This window comes from Cajanus cajan, chromosome 4 (assembly GCF_000230855.2).
Source record: "Cajanus cajan strain Asha chromosome 4, NIPB_CcT2T_4, whole genome shotgun sequence".
In the NCBI taxonomy this organism is placed as follows: domain Eukaryota; kingdom Viridiplantae; phylum Streptophyta; class Magnoliopsida; order Fabales; family Fabaceae; genus Cajanus; species Cajanus cajan.
This window is the reverse complement of record NC_138520.1, coordinates 11,583,423-11,604,796: the sequence shown is the minus strand read 5'-3', so window position 1 is coordinate 11,604,796 and position 21,374 is coordinate 11,583,423. Positions and strand designations below refer to the sequence as shown.

The following is a 21,374-nucleotide window of genomic DNA, read 5'->3' as shown; positions in this document are numbered from 1 at the left end:
TATATAACTTGGCTTGTTGAAAGGGAAAGAAAAGTGTAGACCACCCATTGAGTATATGGAGAAAACAATATTCATCGTACGAGATAAAGAAACCACACCAAAGAAAACAATATTCATCGTACGAGGTAAAGAAACCACACCAAAGACAAAAGGGAAAAAAATGAAGAATCTATTGATGGGATAGAAGCAAAAGCAGATGCTAAGGAGGAAAACATATATAGGGATGTGTCATGCATGCATTATTAAGTAGAAACCAAACAAGTGCAGTTAAACTCTCTAAATCATGGCACGAGATGGGGACCCTCTTGTGATTGCTGGGAGTGTGATTGGGGATGTTCTAAACCCTTTCACAGGCTCAGTTTCTCTCACTATTGTCTTCAATAATAGAGCCATTAGCAATGGTTTGGAATTGAGGCCCTCTCATGTTGTTAACCGACCAAGGGTTACTGTTGGTGGTGAGGACCTAAGGACCTTCTACACACTGGTAAGTATGACTAGGTTGTTAACACTTGACAACTGCATGTTTTTTTGTTCTACATAAAAAAAAATTATTTGAGTTTCAGGTTATGGTGGACGCAGATGCACCTAGCCCTAGTAATCCTGTCTTGAGGGAATATCTGCACTGGTTAGTTATCTGTCTTTAGTACAAGCATAGATGAAATTCCAAAATTCATGAGGAATGATTATATATTAGGTCTATACTCTATACAGTAAAGCCTAAAATTAATTGCATACATGTACACAAATTTACGTTGAAATATATGTGCATGCTCAAATTTTATTAAAAAAAATAAAAATTTAATGGTTATTAATCTTCTCTCTTTGACAAATGGCAGGATGGTAACTGATATTCCAGCTACCACAAATGCTAGTTTTGGTAAGTACGAATTCCATGTCCATGACTATATTAAGTTGTTCTGCACGTATACTGATGTAGCTATCAATTTGAAATTAATTTACCTGTTGCGTGCGTGGATTAAATGATGAGTAAGGGTTAGTGTTATTATGAGGGAAAACAAAAGAGAAACTACTTACTAAACTTATGATCACACTCTTAGAGCTCCTTCCAACTTTATTATTTTGGATTCCACTCTTGGATCCATATCCAAATTAATACTTGTTTGAATTAGTTATTAGTCATTTGATCGAACTATCGAGTATCCATTCATGGTCAATTCTATTGATTAGTTAATGGTCACTTGATCGAACTATCGGGTATCCATCCAAAATCAATTATATTGATTAATACTTGTTTGAACCGGTCATTGGTCACTTGATTGAACCATCAGACATCCATCCAAAATACTTGTTTGAACCATTCATTGGTTATTTGATTGAACCATCAGATATTCATTCAAAATACTTGTTTGAACCCGTTATTGATCAATTGATTGAACCATTGGGTATCCATCCCATAAGGTATCTATCCAAAATATTTGTTTGAAAGAATCATTTGCTACTTGATTGAACTATTAGGTATCCATCCAAAATTAATTCTATTAATTAATACTTATTTGAGCCGGTCATTAATCACTTGATTAAACTATTGAATAATAAGTAAATCACACAAGTGAACTTGATATAATAATATAACACAAAATCTTAAAGTATTAAGTAAGTCTTTCTTGTAAGTTTTCTATAAGTATTTTGCAACTGTATGTGGATTTTTTTTTTTTTCGTAAGCCAGATAAACCATTGGCATGCTATAGTACATTTCCATGTAGACTTGAGTACTACTAACTAGTACGAAGATAATAAGGACGAACTACGGACGAATATATGTGTCGATATTTTATTGGATGAGTTTAAATACAAATACAAAATAAAAGTAAATTTGGCAGAAATCATGTGGGTAAGTTATCGTATACTGATTTGGTCAGATTGATGCGGTATTTATTCGTACCATTATGAATTTTCCTTCTATGTTTTATGATAGCTGACACCATAATAATTAACAAAAAGAAAGTAATTGCTGCATGTGATTTTTAAACAAATTAGAAATGTTCTCTCTATAACTTGCCAAAGTGCCAATGCCATATTTGTAGATTTGAATCTATCATTTAGCTGAAATGTTTAAAAATGAGAAAATGGTTAAAGTCATGACCATTATTTAATTTGCATACTGTTTAACAAATATATTTGAAACCTACTAGTTTTTGTAATATTTATACATTTCTTTCATTACTATATATTACTAAGGGTCCAGCTTAACACATGCAGAGTTTTTCTTTTCTAATTTTCATTTATGTTTAGGTTTTATTCAACTCCAAAAATTAACGTGAAGATTATATAATACTTATATATACTATTTAAATTATATGTATCAAAAGAAATAATGTGTGATTTTCAGCATGCCTTTTTATTATATGTTGAAGGCTTAATATTTCAAGTAGTGTTAGTAGAAGTGAACTTCTATCAGTGATTTAATAAGTAGCATGATATATAGATCCAATCATAATAATTGAGAAAAATTTTGATTTAAAGTTTAAATTTAGGGATAATTTCTAAAAGTTAGTTCATGCAGAAAGAAGAGGGTGTCTTTTACTTTTATATACGTCATCATATTAGTCAATTAATTTCTAACATTCTTAGTTAAAAACAAATACCTAGTAACATTGTGCTCAGTGTGTGGGTGGGGAATTATTATTTTTTTTCTTCGTTGAATTAATGAATGGTATTCTTTTTTTTTTTTTATCAGCAAAAGAAATTTATTAATCAAGTACAAGGAATTCCATAAACTCATTTACAATAGGAAAAAACATAGAAAATATAAGTTGAACACGTAAATTTATTTATCATCACCATACAAACTTCCTTCTTCGTATCTTAGGACAGATGTAAAGACCAGGATTATTATACCATTATAAGAATGTAAATTAAAAATTATTCTTAAAACTTGACATCAATGATCAAGAAATGAAGAAAATGTCCTAGATAATCAATGGTATTCTTCAATTAGTTACAAATTAATCCATCCAAAATTAGAAAGTATCAAAATGAATTCCGTCTCTTCTAATAACATTTTTTTCCATACAAGTATAATCAATATGTCTAGCAGACCATTATCATATACAATTATATTAAACTTTGTAAGTTGCGTTGGACTTTGTAGGTTGTGTGTATATATAAAATTTTACATTAACTTATTATTTTCTCATCTACAACAATCACGATATGCAAAACCTAGAATATATATCAACCACTCAAATTAATATTTCATAAATCATTCTATTTTCACAAAAGATGTACATGATAATTATAATATTTTATAGACCAGTTTAACAAAATATATTTTCTTTAATTTCTTACAAATGTATCGTTTCTTTCTTTTAATTATGTTGCTTATTCTTGAATTTTTAGCTAAAAAATCAATTATATTTAGAATATGTTTATTAGATGCAAGTTTAGAGTTTAATTTGTTTAGATACAAATTTAGAATGTATTTGAATACAAGTTTAAAAATGTTGTTTTAGAACTTCTATACTAAAAAATGCTCTTTATTTCTAACAAAGAAGTTCTCAAAATTATTTATAATTTGTATCGGAACATGATCTTAAATGTTTAGGTATATCTCAGTGAACTTGGTGACATTAGATATAAATTTATGCAGGGAGAGAGGTTGTGGTTTATGAAAGCCCTCAACCTTCAGTAGGGATTCATCGACTTGTGTTTGTGTTATTCCAGCAATTGGGAAGAGACACTGTGATAACCCCAGAATGGCGTCATAATTTCAATTGCAGAAACTTTGCTGGAAATAATAACCTTGCACCTGTCTCAGCAGCTTATGTCAACTGCCAAAGAGAGCGTGGTCAAGGACGGAGCCAAGGGGGGACCTACGGGTGCCACGGCCCCCCCAACAATTTTAATTTTTTTTTATATACATATATATTACTATATGACACCCCCTATTTTTAATATAAACTCATATGTATAATTAAATGAATAACCCAAATTTATTTTTTTATTCAACTTTTGGACTTCTGGTACGGCCTGCTATGTGGTATCACTTTGGAATTTTTTTTTTTTTAAAAAAATGTAGCGCCTCATTTGATCATTCCAATTCTTGCCTTCTCAATTCTCAAGTAACACTGGCAATAGGAATAGGATTGGGTAGTGACTATTGACTAGTTAGCATCACAATTCACAGCTTGCACCACGTCAATCAATAATCATCAATTCGTCATTGATTCTTATTTCATAACAACACCTGCACCGCATCATTGGTTCTTCAATCTCTCCTTGGCTCCTTGCGTCTTCAATCTCTCTTTTTATTTTAGTTCTTCAAAAGGTAAATTAACACTTCTTTTTTGTTACTAATATTTTAATGAATGTTTTCTTTTAATTGTTTTAATATTTTCCCCTTTGCTATTATGCTGAAAACCCTTTTCCCCTCAATTTAATTAGAATTTGTTAAGAGTGTTACTACTGTGTTAGTGTTGTTGCCTATTTCGTATGATTTTTATAGTTTTAAATTCTTTTAGGTTCAATGAAGATGAGGAAGACAACTATTGAATCATTTTTCAAAAGAAAAGAGAGAGATGATGAAGAAACACTGTCTAATACACCAATTTCAAATTTAGATACAAATGTTGATGATGTTGCTGAAGTTGATGAGCAACAGCCACCTCCTCCCAAAGCTTTGAGGACTGAACAAGAAACAATTGAGAGTGGTACCTTGATTCGCGATCCTGGAAAACGTTTACAAATTTGGAACTATCCTATTAATCAACAAGATGATATTCGTAGGGCGTATGTGAAGTTTGGACCATATCAATTTTTAATGGATTTGTATCCACTTTCAGGTCTTGAAGATCATCCTCGCCGATTTCAAGCTCATTGGTTTAGAATGTTTTCTTGGTTAGAATATTCACCGGAAAAAGATGCTGCCTATTGTTTTCCATGTTTTTTATTTTCTAAAAAACCAAGTCCATTCACTTCGGCAGGATTTAGAAATTGGAAGAAAGTGAATAATGGAAAAGATTGTGCATTTTTATCTCACATGGGGAAAAATATTAATTCTGTTCACAATGCTGCTCTTAGATGTTTAGAAGATTTCAAGAATCAATCATGCCACATTGATAAAGTGTTGAACAAGCAAACTTCACAGCAAATTCTAAGCAATCGGTTGCGTCTTAAAGTATCCATCGATGTGGTTAAATGGTTGACATTTCAAGCTTGTGCTTTTAGAGGACGTGATGAGAGTTTGTGGTCAACAAATCGAGGTAACTTTCTTGAAATGATTAAACTCTTAGCTTCTTATAATAACGAAGTAGATCAAGTTGTCTTGGAGAATGCTCCTCAAAATGCAAAATACACTTCACCTACTATTCAAAAAGAAATTTTAAATGTTTTTGCTAGAAGGGTGCAAAATGAAATTCGAGAAGAGATTGGTGATGCAAAATTTTGTTTGATTATTGATGAAGCTCGAGATGAATCTAAGAGAGAACAAATGGCTATTGTTATTAGATTTGTTGATAAGAATGGATTTGTTAAAGAGCGCTTCTTGGATTTAGTACATGTGAAAGATACTACATCATCCACTCTTAAGCAAGAAATCTGTTTAGTATTGTCTAATCATAATCTCAACATTGAAAATATTAGAGGCCAAGGATATGATGGAGCTAGTAATATGCGTGGAGAGTGGAATGGTTTGCAAGCTCTTATTCTTCAAGAATGTCCTTATGCATATTATGTACATTGTTTGGCTCATCAGTTACAATTAGCTCTTGTTGCTGCATCTAAAGATTCAAGTGATGTTCATGCTTTTTTTCAAAACTTGAGTAGGATTGTTAATGTTGTGTGTTCTTCTTGCAAACGCAATGATGAGTTACATGATGCTTATGAGACTGAAATTGCACGTTTGGTTGCAAATGATGAGATTGAAACTGGGAGGGGAGCTAATCAAATTGGCACACTACAAAGACCTGGAGATACTAGATGGAGTTCTCATTTCAATTCAATATGTAGCCTTCTACGCATGTTTAATGCAACTACTTCAGTTCTTGAAGATTTGGTGGTTAATGGAACTGGCTCTCAACGAGGTGATGCTACTTATGCTTTCAGAGTATTGATGTCTTTTGAATTTGTTTTCATTTTACATGTTATGAAAGAAATTATGGGAATCACAGACAAACTTTGTCAAGCTTTGCAGCAAAAGAATCAAGACATTGTGAATGCTATGTGTTTGGTTTCTAGCACAAAGTCACTAATTCAAAAGTTAAGGGATTTTGGTTGGGATTCTCTTTTAGAAAATGTTAACTCTTTTTGCAATAGCCGAGGTGTACCAATTCTTGATATGAGTGCTACTTACTCTGACATAATTCGAACTCGGCTTAAAAAGGATTCTGTGACAGTTGAGCATCATTATCGTGTAGATATATTTACTGCAGCGATAGATTATCAATTGAAAGAATTGAATAGTAGATTCAGCGAGCAATCAACTGAACTTCTTATGTTGAGTGTAGCTTTGGATCCTAAAGATGCATTCAAATCATTTAATGCTTGTGATATTTGTAGTCTAGCTAAGAAATTTTACTCTTCAGATTTTTCTGACCAAGAAATGATTCATATGGAATATGAATTGCAACATTATGAGTTTGATGTGCCAAAGGATCCCAAATTTCATAATTTGTCAACTCTTGGTGAATTATGTCAAAAACTAGTAGAGGTTGGCAAATCAAATGTTTATCCTTTAATTGATCGATTGATACGACTTGTTCTTACTCTGCCCGTGTCAACAGCAACTACAGAACGTGCTTTTTCAGCTATGAAGATTATAAAAACAAGTTTGCGCAACAAGATGGAAGATGGTTTTCTTACTGACTACATGATTGTTTATATTGAGAAGGAGATTGCACGAAGATTTACAACTGATATGATAATTGATGATTTTTACTTCATGAAACAACGACGGGCACAACTTAAGAAATAAAGGTACATACTTGAATAACTTGATCTTGCAATATGTTCGATATATTTATCAAATGTAAATATGAGAAATAATTTTTATTAAATTATGTTAATTATTATCTAGTTTTGTCAGATAATATGCTTTTGATACTTTAATTTTCATTTATTATAAATTATATATTATTTATTCTCGGCCCCCCAGTATTGAAATCCTGGCTCCGTCCCTGAGCGTGGTTGCGGTGGAAGGAGATACTCCTAAGATCATTCTAGTACTCCTCCATTCTTGTTCATTAGAGAGATCAAATGCGACAAGAGATATAATAATAAGCAAATATCATCAAATATATCTTAGGTATTATGTATTAATAAGGTAAGAGTTGATAGCATATATAGTGCTACGCATTAAGCTAGAAGAGTGATGGAGCAAAAACATAAGTTATAGCTAATTAAGAGTTGGAAATAAATAAATAAAATCTCTCCTTTTTTTTTTTAATAATGTGAGAAGGTTACCACCTTTCAATGCTAGAGCATGCCATTCGGAAACTTCAACAATGGTTGCAACGAGGAAGAAGGACGAGAAAAGTATATGGGTCATACGACAGATCCCATCCAGTATTATTATATTGTACGAAACGTCATTCGTTTTGAATATCATTTGGCTTCAGATAAATTACATGCATTATTATTACAATCTTCCCTTCAATTTTATGATATCTTTTTTTTTTCCCTAGCTTTCCTTTTTTATATGCAAAAATTTTAATGTGTTTTTAATAAATAAAAAAAATCGCTTTATTTTGTAATGAACTACTTACAATTTTCAGGTTACATATATATAAAAATAAAATTTTTAGATAAATCGATGAAAAGGTGTTTCTAACAAATATCTTCACGTTTGGATATTTGATTTTGCTGCTGTTTGTATTTTAAAAGTTTTTTCTATTTTAACAGTTGCGCACCCTGCGTCGGGTTATGAGTAGTTGTAAGGTAAAATTATCTATAAATAAATATGTTAAAATTTAATTTTAATGTTATATGTATAATTTGTTTAAAAATTTAATAACATTTTTCTTTAACCTACTTCTATTATACGGAATCAAATATACGTGTTTTATTGGGAATAGGGATTCAAAAACATGTTTAAACTTAAAATAAATAATATTATATTAATATGAAAATATGTGTGTAAATCCTACATATAACAAGTGGTATTAGAACAAATGATTCAACTAATAGTCCAAACAACACTTGTTGTTGCTGGAAATAATATTGTATATAGGATTTCTTATTGTTTTTGCTGTTAAGTTACCAATTATACCCTTACATACATGGTTACCAGATACCCATGGAGAGGCACATTACAGCACTTGTATGCTTTTAGCCGGAATATTATTAAAAATGCGAGCATATGGGTTGATTCGAATTAATATGGAATTATTATCTCGCGCTTATTCTATATTTTGTCCCTGGTTAATGCTATTAGGTTCAATTCAAATAATCTATGCAGCTTCATCATCTCTTGGTCAACATAATTTTAAAAAAAAGAATAATTTAATTTTAGGAATTAGTTCTATAAACGATACAGGTCTCAACGGGGCTATTTTACAAGCATTGGGAATGAAATTGGTGATCTAGACATAAAAGCACTTGTATTAAAAGACTTCATAACAATGAGTTTATATACATAAAATTTAAAAGCCTTTTTGATAACATATATATATATATATATATATATATATATATATATATATATATATATGAAAGTCAAGCAAAGTGTACCATTATCCTAAGCTAACAATGGAGCGGCAAATATCTAGAATATGACTAAACTTAATTAAGGTCATTATTGAATACTTATATATTCTTAGAATAGTGAATTTGAGTCTAACTCGACCCTTATTTGAGTCTAACTTAACTCTATAAAACCAGCTTGTAAGGTGGAGATTATTTTCCACTTATATACTATTTTTAGCTTAATCTCTAGTCGATGTGGGACTTTGATTTTTTCCAATACACCCTCTCACGTCCAGTACTATTAGGCTTGGTATGGATAACATGTGGGTGACCCTTTTGAATGATCTAGGATAGGCAGCCCTTTTTAAGGATCTATAATAGCTTTGATATCATCTTAGAATGGTGGATTTGAGCCTAACTCAACTCTACAAAATCGGCTTGTAAGGTGAGGGTTACTTTCCACTTATATACTATTTAATAGCCTAATCTCTAGTTGATGTGGGACTTGAGTTTTTCTCAATATATAGACTAAAAAATGATGGCTTTCATTGAAAGGGATGATAAAATCATGGTCTTTTATTTGAGAAGGAAATTATTAAAAATATAAATAAAAACTCAATATTATTAGAATAGAAAGAAAAAGATCCGTTTATAAAAAGAAAAATAACTCCATTTCTACAAGGGTTTGTTTTTTGGGTGTTGCCTCATAAATAAAATGATGCTTTAAAAGTCATTGAAAGTATAATTTGTAAGGATTAAAAAGTTATCATGTAAAAATATAAGTTTAGACCTTAATATGGATGTGAGAATTTCATTGATAAAAGAAATTAAAAATATTATATATATATATATATATATATACGAACTTTAAAACATGTCTTCATTTCGACAAGCTTCAGAAATTCAATACTAGTTTTTTTTTTTTATAAATCAACAAAAAAAATATCTTTAAGAGAATGTTTGATGGGAGAAAAAAAATTTATAGGTAAGTGTACCGTCCAGGTCAAAATTCGACTTGAAGATCTGCTCGGATAATACCCGACTAGGTTACCAGGCCACAAGCTTTCTCGCCTTATAGGCTCAAGGCTGGAAGGCAAGTGTACCGTCCAGGTCAAAATCCGACTTGACCTTCCGCTCGGGTAATCCCCGACGAATGTATCGGACCTACACCTCCATTCGGCAGTAGGGCAATCATGGTCTTCTACTCGGCATTAACCCGACTGAAGGCTCACACACAGGCCTAGTCGGTCATGACTCGACTCGACCTGCGAACTCGATTCCTCTCACCTATAAGGACTAAGGAGACTACTCGGCATTAATCCGACTAGGTCCTCGGCATGGACCCAGTCGGTCAGAACCCGACTAGACTTGTTCCCTTTAACCCCGCGCCATCAAGATAAGAACGGTTAGGGAAATCCCTTCATTCTCGGGGCCCAAGAGGCCCATGAACGACATACCATAAAACCCAAAATCCTAGAGTTGAGAAGGCAGATCACAATTTTGAATGTTATAGCTTTGAGGTTCGACCTAGGACGAAACCCTAGCGCACCCCTTGGCCGGAATAGTAAGAATCATGAGTTTTGGATATTATTGTAAGAAATGATTAAAAATTAATTAGTTAGCTATAAATGTTTATTGAAATGTTTAAACATGTTCGATGGAAATTAAAAAAAATCATGTTTAGGTTCAATAAAACTTTTCTAAGATCACAAGTGCTTTTTTTATTAATATCCTTTCAATGAAAAAACTGAAATTCCTTAAAAATTTATTACTTAATTAAAAAATTAAATATTTTTTTATTTCTCCCAAGAGAATCTTTATTATTTAAAACGAATAATATTTTTTAAACATAAAATTACAGAAATATTTTTAACTACACAAGTGGTCTCTTACTCCTATGTATCCTGGAGTGTACTATAGAAAATCAAAGTGAATAAGGAGCCCTATAAAAAAAAATGGGATAATTAATATTAATTAAAATATTGTCACTACTAGAATTTCTCTTATTACATGCGATTTTTTTTGCGAATTTTTAAAAAAATTCGCAGGAAACGTTGTTCTTACAAATTTTTTCTGCGTTTTATCTGTAGGTAATACTTTCGTGGATAATATATTTTTGTGAATTTTAAAATTCGCAGGAAATTTTCCTGCGAAATTTCTTGCAAAAAAAATCACAGGAAAGTTTCCTACAAAAAAAATTTGCAGGAAAGTTTCCTGCAAAAAAAAATTTGCAGGAAAGTTTCCTGTGAATTTTTTTCCAAGATATTCTGCATGAATATTTTTTACGAAAAAAATTAAAGAAATTACTATAAATTCTATTAATAATTCTTCAAATTTTAAATGTTCACAATAAATTCATCCGAAGCATTTGTTTTCATGCCTCCAACATGTGATACATAATCTTTTAAATTCTAAGATTGTAGATTATAAGCCTAACACTCAACCATACTAATCAACTTGTGTTGCCCCAACTTATATACTATTTAATTGTTTTATTTTTAATCGATGTGGGATTTGAAGTTTTTTTAAAATATTAAACTTATAAATTTAAATATATTTTTTTATTTTTCCTACAAATTAAAATTTGCAGGAAAATTCGCAAGAAAAGTTACCTGCAAAATTTTTCTATCATTTAGTAAACATTACTTGCGAATTTATTTTTGCAAGAAAATCTGCAAGAAATAAAATAAAATTTTTACAATATTTTCTGCAAATTTTTACCATGAAAAAAATTTCTATGATCATTAAAATTGTAGGAAAATTTGTAGAAATATCTGTAAATTATTTTTTGTAAATAAATTCGCAAAAAAAAATTGCGAATATTGTTTTGCAAGAAAATTCGCAAAAAATTTCTGTGAATAATTTTTTGCAGGAAAATTTGCAAAAAAAAATTGCGAATATTTTTTTTTTTTTTGCAAGAAAATAACATTTTTTTAATAGCGTGTTTTATGTACAGATTAAAGAAATTCAATGATATATTTTTTTCGTCTAAATGAAGTCTAGTGCCTCATTTTGTATAGACCTCGATTAATACCTCTCAAATAGTTATTAAGGTTTGAAAAACAACGAGTTTTCAAATAGAAAAGGAATTCATGGTCACTTGATCAACTACATCAAAGGTGAAAGAGACTAAGAACAATTCATATATCATTAAACTAAATAATCAAAATTTTACTTTATCAACATATTAAGTGGTTCAAACCGTGCAATTTTATCATGGTTGTGCTCCTTCATCAACGTCGTGCTCCTTCATCGACTACAAGCAGCACAAATTGCAACCTAATCAGACATGTGCTCGCGAAAGGGGATAAAACCCTTACATCTAGACACGCACTTTTGATTACTTTAAACTAAATAATATTATAGGGGTAAATTTTCCAAATTACATGTGTTCTCACCTGAGATTGGTCTAGGAGCGACCACTCCAATGAGATTGATGAGCCTCTCCTACTTTGTGCGTCGGTCGTGCCGAGATGGGAGTGGTACCTACAAAAGAGACTCTGATACTAAAGTTAGTCTTTGTAGATGTGTGGGTCTCTTATATAATACATGTACCTTGGTGTGAATTAGGGTTTCTCCCTAAGCGAGAATAGGGTTGATCTGGGCCTATGATTGGCTATGGCCCAATGGACCATGGGCATGCATGTTAGCTGATGTCATGTAGTGTTTGGATATCGAGCTCGATCTCCGTGTCCGAGGTGGATAGTTTTAGATGGTCCGATGTTGTGCAAGGTGCTTCGTACTGGCGAACTTGGATAGGAGATCGGCCCTAACATTCTACTCCTGAGGCATGTGGTGTATTGTGAATTCCTCGAAGGATGATATCCACTAGGATGCTTGGTGGTAGTATCTTTGTAGTAGCGCGTCTTTGGTCTAGTAGGCACCGCTGAGCTGTTCTACCATGAGTTTTGAATTGCTGTTGCAGCTTACCCTTTGCGCTCCGATGTCTCATGCCAGCCTCAGTCCTGTCAACAATGCTTCATACTCTGCCTAGTTGTTGGTGATTTTGAATCCAAATTTGAGAGACTATTCGATGGTGACTTGGTTAGGGCCTTCAAGGATAATTCCCGCGCCTACACCTTTAGTGTTGGAGGATCCATCGACGTGCAAGGTCCAAATTAGGTTTGCATCTGTAGAGGTCGGGGTGAGCTCGGCCACGAAATCTGCTAGGCATTGAGCTTTAAGGGATCCTCGGGCTTCGTATCTGATGCCAAATTCAGATAGCTCGACTTACCATGGATCATGCATCCCACGAGTTCTGGTTTTCTTAGTATCTATTTAATTGGGTAGTCCGTCTTTACGACGACCTAGTGGCTTTGGAAGTAAGGTCGAAGACGCTGGGCGGAAGTGACTAGTGCCAATGCTAGCTTCTCAATCGTCTGGTACCGTCTTTCTATGTCCTGGAGAACTCGACTGATGAAGTATATGGGGATTTGTTCACTGTGGCGCTCTTGCACTATCACTGCACTGATAGCATCCTCTACTATAGCCAAGTAGAGTAGGAGGTCGAAATGATGGTCTGCCTTTGTAGGACCGGTGGGGTGGGGAGGAAGCTTTTGAAACTTTTGAAAGCTTTTTCACACTGGTCAGTCCACTCAAAGTTCTTTGGCTTCCGTAGTAGGGTGAAGATGGGTCCTGCCTTTTCTGCCAACTTGGGTATGAAACGTGAGAGAGAGACTAACCTGCATGCCAATCTCTAAACGTCCTTGATAGTTTGGGGGCTTCGTATTTGTATGACGGCCTCGCATTTTTCTAGGTTGGCTTCAATTTCCCTGTTGGTGATCATGAACCCGAGAAAATTACCTCCCTGGACCCCGAAGATGCATCTCTCGAGGTTTAAGCGCAGGTTGTGCTTCCGTTTCTTGTTGAACACATCGACAAGGTCGGCGACGTGAGCTTCGGCCGATGTGGTTTTTACGACCATGTCATCTACATAGACTTCTAGGTTCCTCCCAATTTGTTGATCGAAGACCTTTTCCATCAACCTCTGGTAAGTGGCTCTTACGTTCTTGAGGCCAAATAGCATCACGCGGTAGCAGAAGTTGGCCTGGTCGGTGATGAAAGCTGTGTTTTCCTTGTCTGGTGGATACATCATGATCTGATTGTACCTCAAGTACACGTCCAAGAAACTGAGAAGAGCATGGTCGAAGGCTCCATCAACCAACCGATCAATGCTTGGTAGGGGGTACGCGTCTTTCGGGCAGGCTTTATTCAAGTAGGTGTAGTCGACGCACATACGCCACTTCCCTGAGCTCTTCTTGACGAGTACTACAATGGCTAGCCATATGGTGTATCTGACTTCTCGAATGAAGCCTGCGTTCATCAGTTTCTATGTCTCGGTCGTGATAGCCTCTCATCTTTCTCCTCCAACTTTTCTTTTTCTCTGACCCACTAGCTTATCTTCTTTATGGATCGCCAACCTGTGACAGATAAGACTAGGATCTATGCTTGGCATGTCGGTGCTTGACCATACGAAGAGGTCAGCATTTTTAGAGATCTCAGCCATAAGTTGTTTTTGCAGCTTTGGGTTTAGCCGTTGGCTTATCTTTGTGCATTGCTCTAGTAGTTTGCCGATTAGAAAATCGACTAAATCGTCAATAGGATTTAAGCAGTTCTCATTGGATTCTGACCTTGGATCGAGGTTGGTGACTTTAGCCTAAGCTATGTGAACCACGATGGGGGTGTCACCTTTGCGCCGCTCCTTAGTTGGTGGCGACGTTTTCAAACTTTCGGCGTAGCACTGCTGAGCTGTTCTTTGATTTGCCTTAATGGAGATTATCTGTCTGTTGGTCCTCGGGAACTTCATCGCCAAATGTGGGGTGGACACTACAGCTTCGAGTTGATTCAACGTCATCCTGCCTATGATGATGTTGTATGATGTGTTGGCGTCGACGAGGAGGTATATGACCATTCTTCTTTTGGAGTTGGGGGGTGCTCCAAAGGTTGTCAACAACTCTATGTAGCCACGAGTGTCGACTCGTTCGCCTACAAAACTGACTAGGGGTTCGGTATGAGGTTAGATAAGAGTATGGGGGATGTCTAACCTCAGAAATGTTGGCCAATATAAGACGTCAGCCGAGCTTCCTTGGTCAATCAATGCCTTGTGGACCTCCTAGTTGGCTACTTCAACCGCGATGACCATGGGATTGTCCTGGTTTGCACAAATGTTGGTGTAATCATCATCTGTGAAGGTAACAGGCAATGTGTTGCGCTACAGAGTTGAGGTGTCAAGGTGAACGATGTTGATACTCCGTAGGTGTCATTTGCATGCCGAGTTGCTTGGGCCTCCTTTAGCGAATCCACCTATGATTGTATTAATTACTCCTCGTAAGGGAGGGGTTTCTGTGTCATGACTTACCTCAGCCTGTACTATCCTGCCGATGTTTTTCCGGGATCTAGAAGGTTGGTCCACTATGGAGTTGGAGTCTCGCCCTCGTCCTCTACCCTGCCCCTAGTAGCTGCTTCTCTAAGACTGGGACCGCTGGACGTACTGCCCGAGGTGTCCCCCTTGGACAAGTTCTTCGATGCGGTCCCTGAGTGTTTAGGACTCCTCGATGGTGTGGCCGTAATTTCTGTGGTAGCGACAATGCTTTATCTTGTCAACACTATTGGGACTATGCCCGGGTGGTGGTAGGCTGATCAGGTCGACATTATTGGCTTCTTCCAGTATATGCACCCGAGGTGTGTTTAGGGGAGTGTAGAAGTCGTAATTCTCGCCCTTGTTTTGTCGCACTTTTTTAAATTGGTTGTCGTTGGAGATTCTCAACTTATCCTTGTGAACTTGGTCTTGTTTCCCCTACGACATTCCACAGACTTGGTTGTAAAACTTAGTATGTTCTTCCATCTGGATGTATCCAGTGACCCGAGCGCATAACTCATCCATGTCAGAAGGAGGTCGCTAGCAGAGGTTGTCAACAAAGGGGCCCGGCTTCAGTGCCATGAGCATGGCGTGTAGGGTGACTTCGGGATTCAAGTTACGGATCTGAATGGAGACATTGTCGAATCGTTCCATGAATTTCTGTAGCAGCTTGTCATCGCCCTGTCTGAGGTTGGCTAAGGCAGCGGATGTAATGTGGTGAGGCTGGCTTGTTGCGTACTGTGCCGTAAATCGTCTTACCAAGGTATCGAAATTGTTGATCGATCCTGTTGGCAACTGGGTATACCAAGCAAGTGTCGGGCCTTTCAATGAGGTCGGAAAGACCCGACACAGGATAGCATCGTCATTAGTGTATAGGTTCAGCTGTGTGACGTAGATATCGACGTGCTCGTCTGGGTTAGTGGTGTCATCATACAAGCGATATTCAGGGGCTTCCATCCGAAGGGGTGTTTCCATAATGCCATCAACGAAGGGATGACGAAGGACGCTTGTCTGATGTGCTAGAGCCTGGCAGCGTGTTGCTGACTTCGTGGTCTGATCTTTGTGTTAGCACGCGTGACCGATGCGTCGTTGACCGATGAGTGGTTGTCATGTGCGCTGTCAGTGGTGGGGAAACCGACTGGTGCTCCTCCTCATGGTGGTTGCTTGGCTGAGGAGGTGGGTTTGGAGGTCATTTATGGAGCTGAGCGCGGATGTGCTCGTTCTCTTCCCGTAGCGCCACCTGGCTTCATGTTGGGTGTGCATGTTCTCCAGGTCCGCGGTGTGTTGTTGTTGCAGTTGGTCGACCTGCTTGATTAATTGTCACAACTAGCGTCGCTTCTCCTTCCATTCTTGATACGTCCAGATCTTCCTCGTCTGTCACTCTTCTGTTATGGCTTCGAGTGAAAACTATAAGATTGGCCGAAAAGAGAATTCTTGATCTGCCCCACGGTGGGAGCCAGATGTTCTCACCTGAGATTGGTCAAGGGGCGACCACTCCGATGAGATTGATGAGCCTCTCCTACTGGGTGCGTCGGTCATGCCGAGATGGGGGTGGTACTTGCAAAAGAGACTACGATGCTAAAGTTAGTCTTTGTAGATGTGTGGGTCTCTTATATAATACACGTACCTTGGTGTGAATTAGGGTTTTCTCCCTAAACGAGAATAGGGTTGATCTGGGCCTATGATTGCTTGTGGTCCAATGGACCGTGGGCATGCGTGTTAACCGATATCATGTAGTGTTTGGATATCGAGCTCGATCTCCGTGTTCGAGGTGAATAATTTAACATATTTTATTAAAAAATAATTTAACCGATAAAATTAATTTTACTAGAGATATTTGGTATTCACTATAGCTCAAGTGAATCATATGTCCAATTACTCAACAGTAGTAATTACCTTATTTTTAACTTATTTTTATTTATCTATTTTTATTTTCTTTATTTTTTCATTCTATTTCTCATATACTTCTTTTCTCTTTGTCAAACACACTTTAAGACTAGTAGTAGTATCCTTGAAAACACTTCTAAATTTTGTTGCTCTAGGTTTTTTATTTCAAATAAATAACCTTGGTATATATAAATACTCTTAAGTGCCTTTAAGAATATATGTCCCCAACATATAGGCACGTTCATCAATTAAGGATATGATATTCTTATCAACTAGTTCAAAGAATTTGAGACCAAGGGTCCACGTGTCCAAAGCATCCAATACGGCAAAAGTCAACATCAATTAATGAAAGGAAAGAAAAAAGTCTTCCCATAACCCTTGTCCTTAACTCTTAATGTAACTGCCACATAATTAGTTCAAGCTTTCAAGCGAGTTGATGATGGTTGTAATGTTGTGCAGACTTTAGCTTTGATTTTGCTGATTTTTGTAACTTTTGTTTGTTTGGTATTGAAAGTTGTTAACATGGATGTTAATATATTGAAGGCTTTGAAGTTTGAATCGGGTGGTTCTACTGTGAAGACATTCATAATGTATGTTTCTTTATTGATTCTATATCTATGTTGCATTTATTTGGTTTGTAGCAGTTTTTTTTTTACATGTTCGCTCAGTATGTATGCTTTTTGCCCTTGTTTGTTGGAGATTCTCTATACAGTAGAAACTCTTTATGTAACAGCCCAATTTTCAATGGGCCGTAGGCCCAATTCATTGCCCAGAATGGGCCGTTTCAAAAGTGAAACGGGCCGTTCTGGAATAAGTTAAAGGCCCAAAATTTGAGAAGCAGAACGGGCCGTTCTGGAGGGAGAACGGGTCGTTCCGATTTTGAGAACAGGCCGTTTCAGAGGGAGAACGGGCCGTTCTGGTTTGGAGAACGGGTTGTTCCGGAGGGAGAACGGGCCGTTCTGCTGGGATTGGGAACGGGCCGTTCTGGTTTTGGAACGGGCCGTTCCAGTTCAAAAATTTGCGTAGATTTGAAGGGTCCAGAACGGTTGTTCCACTTTTGGAACGGGCCGTTCCGGTAGGTGAGCCTAAAATCCTATAAATAGCGCCCCTCACCTCTCATTTTCACACATCTCTCATTCTCTCTTCCTATTCTCTTCTGCTCTTTCTTCTTCCCCTCTTCTTCTCTGAAGACCATGGGGCACTTAGAGGAGGAGACCAAGAGATCCCTGTTGTAGTTTCAACTGCTGCTTATCCAGGTACGGGAGAAAAAGGGAATTATTTATATGTAGAGTTACATGAGAGAATTGGGTAGAGGAAGAATCCATTAGGATTATGAGCAATTTTATAATTATTTCTATTTGGAGAATTACTGGTCTTATTTGATTCTGTATGAATTTAGGATTATGAATATATGATTTATTTGTAAAAATGATGCTCTAGGAGAGAGAACGAAATTATAGAAAAGTGCCTGTAGGCTAGGCTTTGGAAAAATTGAAATATTTCTGTTTGAGGAATTAATGATACCATTAGATTTTGTATGTGTTGAGGATTAGAAATATATATTTAATTTATAAGAATGATGATCTGAGAGGGAGAACGAAACTGTAGAAAAGTGCCTGTGAGTAAGTTTTGAAAGAATTGAGGGTTTTATTGTTTATGTTAAAGTTATATTAAATTGATAATTCCATTATTTATAATATTAATTTATGAATGTTATTGGTATATTATTTGATAAGAATTGATGATCTAGATGTAAATTGCTCGAAAGGTGTGTAAACCCTTATTTTGTTGGACTTGCCTGTTATGTATGTGGTATGGAATTGAACTGTGAGATGTTGTGTGGAATGTGAATGAAATGTGATTGTGGTTCTTCACACCTATGACCAGGGGTGAGCACGGCCCGGGATTGTTACATGGGTATCGTGACCTTGGTTAACATGTCAGGGGTGAGCACGGCCCTGAGTTAGGGGTAACGTGACCTTGGCACAGTGTTATATCAGGGGTGAGCACGGCCCGAGATTGTTACATGAGTATCGTGACCTTGGTTAACATGTCAGGGGTGAGCACGGCCCTAGGTTAGGGGTAACGTGACCTTGGCACAGTGTTATATCAGGGGTGAGCACGACTCTGAATTGTTACGTGGATATCGTGACCTTGGTTAACATGTCAGGGGTGAGCACGGCCCTGGGATAGGGATAACGTGACCTTGGCACAGTGTTATATCAGGGGCGAGCATGGCCTGAGATTGTTAAATGGGTAGCGTGACCTTGACATAGTGTGAAGTGTAAGATTGTGTGGATTGTGATGGATTGATGAAATTGTGGATTGAGATGTGAAGATGATAAAGGATTGTTAATTATGATATACATAAATGCTTGTGAATATTTCATTAAGTAATGAATAATGATGAGATTATGTTATGTTTTCCTTATGTGTTTTACATATAGATATTTTCTTTTCTCACCGTACAATTTGTGGATATTTTATGTGAGGAAGATCTGGCTATGAGTGGCATCTAGAATGTCAACAGTTGATTTATGGGTATGCTCTGATATTGTGACATCGGGGCAGTGAATTTCTAGTACATGAATTGTATTTGAATACGGAGTTGAACCTATTATTTTGAAAATATTTTGTAACCTCTTACGTTTTATTTTCCAAGTTTCACTTTCAGAATATTTTGGATATTGAAGAATGTTTCTAAAGGTTTCATGTGAACCCTTTTACCTATTTTGAAAATTTGATTTTCTTAGTTTATATTATTACAATATATGTGTTGGGGTTGGGGTAGTAAGGGTGTCACACTTTAAATTAATACTCGGTAAATTAATAAACTCTCTAAAATAATAAATTTGTCCGGTCTCGACTTGGGCCAATGTAAAAAATTGAAAAACTCGATAAAATAATAAGATAATAATTTTTCGGGAGATCCTTTTATAATTTTCGGTCCCAAGAAAATCATAAATTAATAATTCATAGAAACTGAAAAAAAATATATTACACTCTATTGAAATATGATTCAATAGTTATCTGTTTTTCTTTAAAGTTCAAGTTATTTGGAGCTCATCTCTAACTTTTCTTATTGCATCCAATAGCTCAGGTGTTGTATTTTTGTATTGTATCATAAAGTTGTGAAAAGTGTTCGACGCCTTAAGTGCTTCCTTTCGCGTAACAGACTCTAAAGACACTGTATCATCTTCGTTGTATCATCTTCGTTGTCATCCTCTTTAAATTAATAATTATTAATTTATCAATAAATTAATAACTCTCTAAATTAATAAATTTCTCCAGTCCTGACATTATTAATTTAAAGAGTTTCTACTGTAATTGGTTAAGAGGGTGTTGACGTAAGCTAATTCTTGGTCTGACCTATTTGTTATAGATTATGCATAAGCTTTAAAGTGTTTTGCTATCAACAATTTCTATTATATTAGATGGAATTTCCAAGAGAAGAATTTTGCCCAATTTCTCAATTGAATAGATTTAGAAAAGAATAAACCGTTATTGAAAATATTACTTTTTCTTTTAAATAGTCTCTAAAGTGATAAAAAACTATTTAAATAATTCCTGAAGTATAAAATTTAATTAAATGTATAATTTGAAGTTTGTTACTTAATTATTACAATAATTTCAAATTATTTAATTATTAAAATAATTAATTTATATCTTATATTTTTATGTGTGTATTGTATATTGTATTATATATGTGTGTTTAGGACTTGGAATTTAGATTTTTAAAGTCGAAGAAAATTCGTACATGATAAAAGTGAATTTTTTCCATCAAAATCAAGTTAAGGTTGAAAAAATACTTGCGGGTTCGAATTTAGTTGTCATATTTAACTAGAGTGTATTTGACTCTCAAAGTGTTACTCATATTTTGCGGGTTAACTAAGACGTTAATATATTTAAATTTTATTTATTGTTTTTAATGTTAGTATTTTAAATTTTATATATTACTAGGTTATGCTACTAATATTATAAATACTAAAAGTAATCATCAGGCATACAAATTATATTATGGTAAAAGAAATAATTATTATTTCTGAATAACTTATTTTTTAAATACTAGTATTTTTATTATGTTCAATACACAATCTAAATATTTATTATATATAATTAAAATTTATAATAAATTATGTATATAAATATATGTGATATTTTAACATATTTAAAATTTATACAAATAGATATTTTAAACATATAAATTATATTTTATATTTTGGGATAAATTTAATTTAAAAACTAAATAAAAATTATAAATTATAAAATTTAATAAATTTTTATTGAAGAACGACACCTTATATGTTCTGATTCAAGATAATTATTATAATTTTAATTTAATATATTAAATAATAATAATAATAATAATAATAATAATAATGGGTGGATTTAGAAGAATACTGAAAGTAGATATAACTTTCAGATTGAACTCACGGGTCCACATGAATAATGAAGTATAAATAACTTTTGGTGATAAAGTATACTACTA

General features: G+C 34.8%; 3 protein-coding genes across 4 annotated transcripts; 2 read left to right on the top strand and 1 right to left on the bottom strand.

Moving 5' to 3' along the window:
• Nucleotides 1-231: 231 nt before the first annotated feature.
• On the top strand, nt 232-3,969 carry LOC109794913 (protein VERNALIZATION 3). The gene is made up of 4 exons (XM_083072235.1): nt 232-484; nt 564-625; nt 837-877; nt 3,611-3,969. Exons 1-4 carry the CDS (start codon nt 284-286, stop codon nt 3,913-3,915), a joined length of 609 nt encoding a protein of 202 aa, XP_082928361.1. The 5' UTR covers nt 232-283; the 3' UTR covers nt 3,916-3,969.
• Nucleotides 3,970-3,978: 9 nt separating this feature from the next.
• LOC145956702 (uncharacterized) lies at nt 3,979-7,579 on the top strand. 2 transcript variants are annotated; one of them, XM_083072234.1, is made up of 3 exons: nt 3,979-4,288; nt 4,482-6,041; nt 6,741-7,579. In XM_083072234.1, the coding sequence occupies exons 2-3, from the start codon at nt 4,487-4,489 to the stop codon at nt 6,929-6,931; spliced, it is 1,746 nt and encodes a 581-aa protein (XP_082928360.1). In that variant the 5' UTR covers nt 3,979-4,288; nt 4,482-4,486; the 3' UTR covers nt 6,932-7,579. The 2 variants fall into 2 exon arrangements, with proteins under 2 accessions (XP_082928360.1, XP_082928359.1); XM_083072233.1 differs by having other exon boundaries at nt 4,482-7,579.
• Nucleotides 7,580-15,538: 7,959 nt separating this feature from the next.
• Nucleotides 15,539-15,973, bottom strand: LOC145957157 (uncharacterized). The gene has a single exon (XM_083073373.1). It carries the CDS (start codon nt 15,971-15,973, stop codon nt 15,539-15,541), a length of 435 nt encoding a protein of 144 aa, XP_082929499.1.
• Between the last annotated feature and the right edge of the window lie 5,401 nt (nt 15,974-21,374).